The sequence below is a fragment of the Austrofundulus limnaeus genome, unplaced genomic scaffold (assembly GCF_001266775.1).
Source record: "Austrofundulus limnaeus strain Quisiro unplaced genomic scaffold, Austrofundulus_limnaeus-1.0 Scaffold31, whole genome shotgun sequence".
Classification (NCBI taxonomy): Eukaryota; Metazoa; Chordata; class Actinopteri; order Cyprinodontiformes; family Rivulidae; genus Austrofundulus; species Austrofundulus limnaeus.
The window spans coordinates 1337722-1339162 of record NW_013952433.1 but is presented as its reverse complement, the minus strand read 5'-3'; the positions used below and the strand labels follow the sequence as shown (position 1 = coordinate 1339162).

The 1441-nt window shown below is 34.1% G+C and overlaps 1 protein-coding gene across 1 annotated transcript in view; it reads right to left on the bottom strand.

Moving 5' to 3' along the window:
• Positions 1-471: 471 nt before the first annotated feature.
• ehf (ets homologous factor) overlaps positions 472-1441 on the bottom strand; it is a 6674-nt gene continuing 5704 nt past the window's right edge. The window contains exons 7-8 of the mRNA XM_014005466.1: positions 1209-1431; positions 472-727 (exon numbers count right to left, since the gene is read on the bottom strand). Coding sequence (XP_013860920.1) covers positions 628-727; positions 1209-1431 — 323 coding nt within the window. The 3' untranslated portion in view covers positions 472-627. The remainder of the gene's footprint in view (positions 728-1208; positions 1432-1441) is intronic.

The window sequence follows — 1441 nt, the reverse complement described above, 5'->3', positions numbered from 1 at the left end:
ATTCATAATAAACTTCAACAAACATTTGCACACATTTTAAACAGATTGGTGACTGTAAAGCATGGAGTAAGGCAAAGCAAGTGTTAGTCAGCTGTAAATATTGTTTTTAACCAGTTTAAAAATGCTGCACCGAGTTTATGGAATTGCATTTGATTTTTTTTACTCTTATTTCTACCTTTTAGAGATCAAGCATTCATCCCAAAGGGCACTTCACAGTATCAGTGTCAAAACACTTAACATACATCAGTTTGTCACATGCACTTTGACTGCTATTTAACATGTGTTCCTTTGGGAAAAAATCTTAAAAACATTTTGATGAAAAAAAGGAAAGAAAAACTGTATTCATTATGTTTTATGTTAGCTGTTTGGCAGGTTTCTTGAGAGAGTTCTTTTTCTGCAACATTTTATGTAAACACCTGCCCAAATTTTGGCACAATAAGGCACAGTAGATAAAAATCAAACTCTGTGAAGTCTCAATACAAACAAGGAAGTGATAGTGTCAAATAAATGTGAAAAAACAAACACTTGTAAACAATTCAAACATATTTATATATAAAAAACAAGGCAAATGAAAACATCACAACTATGCACAACAACATGGAAAGAAATGATAAATTAATGACATTTTCATTTTTCTGTCTCCCTCCACCCCCTGGCATTCCTTCCAAACTTGTAAACCAGTCTGCGTCCATCTACTCGCTCTAGGATTTCCCTTTTGTAATAATATCTGTAACAGAAACAGAATAGACATTTTATTGACAGGAAGATGTTCTGAATCGAGATGGATTCTTTCTATTTAAAACAAAATGGAAATGTAAAGTTCCCACATAAAAACTGTTGTATARCAAGAAATTGCAAAGGTATGATTTACTATTTTGGAATCAAAATTTGAACTTGTAATGTTGCAAAACTGAAAATTCCAATTTAAGTATATTTTTTTCAACATTTATATTTGTGTAGTACAAAACAAATTAAAATATATCATTACAAAGGTTACTTGTTGTACCCAAACTAAAGAAACACACCCGATGGTAAGCATGATGTCAAACTGTAGCAATAAAACAAGTAAAACTAAATTTTAACAGTGGCTTAAATAATCAACTCATAGTGAAATGCAGACAAGTTTCTCTAYGTGTAGTTAGTTCATATTTTCCCACATTACTTTATTTGTTTACTGTATGCAAACACTCAGTTTTATATCCATTTACCTCATTGCACGACTTAGTTTCTCATAAGTCATGCTGCTGTTATTCTTCTTCTTTCCCCATAACTGTGCCACTGCCTCCGACTTCAGGAACCTGAAGACTCCCTCCGTCCGATCTTCCCACTTGATCAGTCCTGGGTTTCGTTCTGGGTTCAGGAGAATGTCCCTGATGAACTCCCACAGGTGAGTCCCTCTCGGGTCTGTAGGGACAAAATCAGGTGACAGTAGAACCATGGT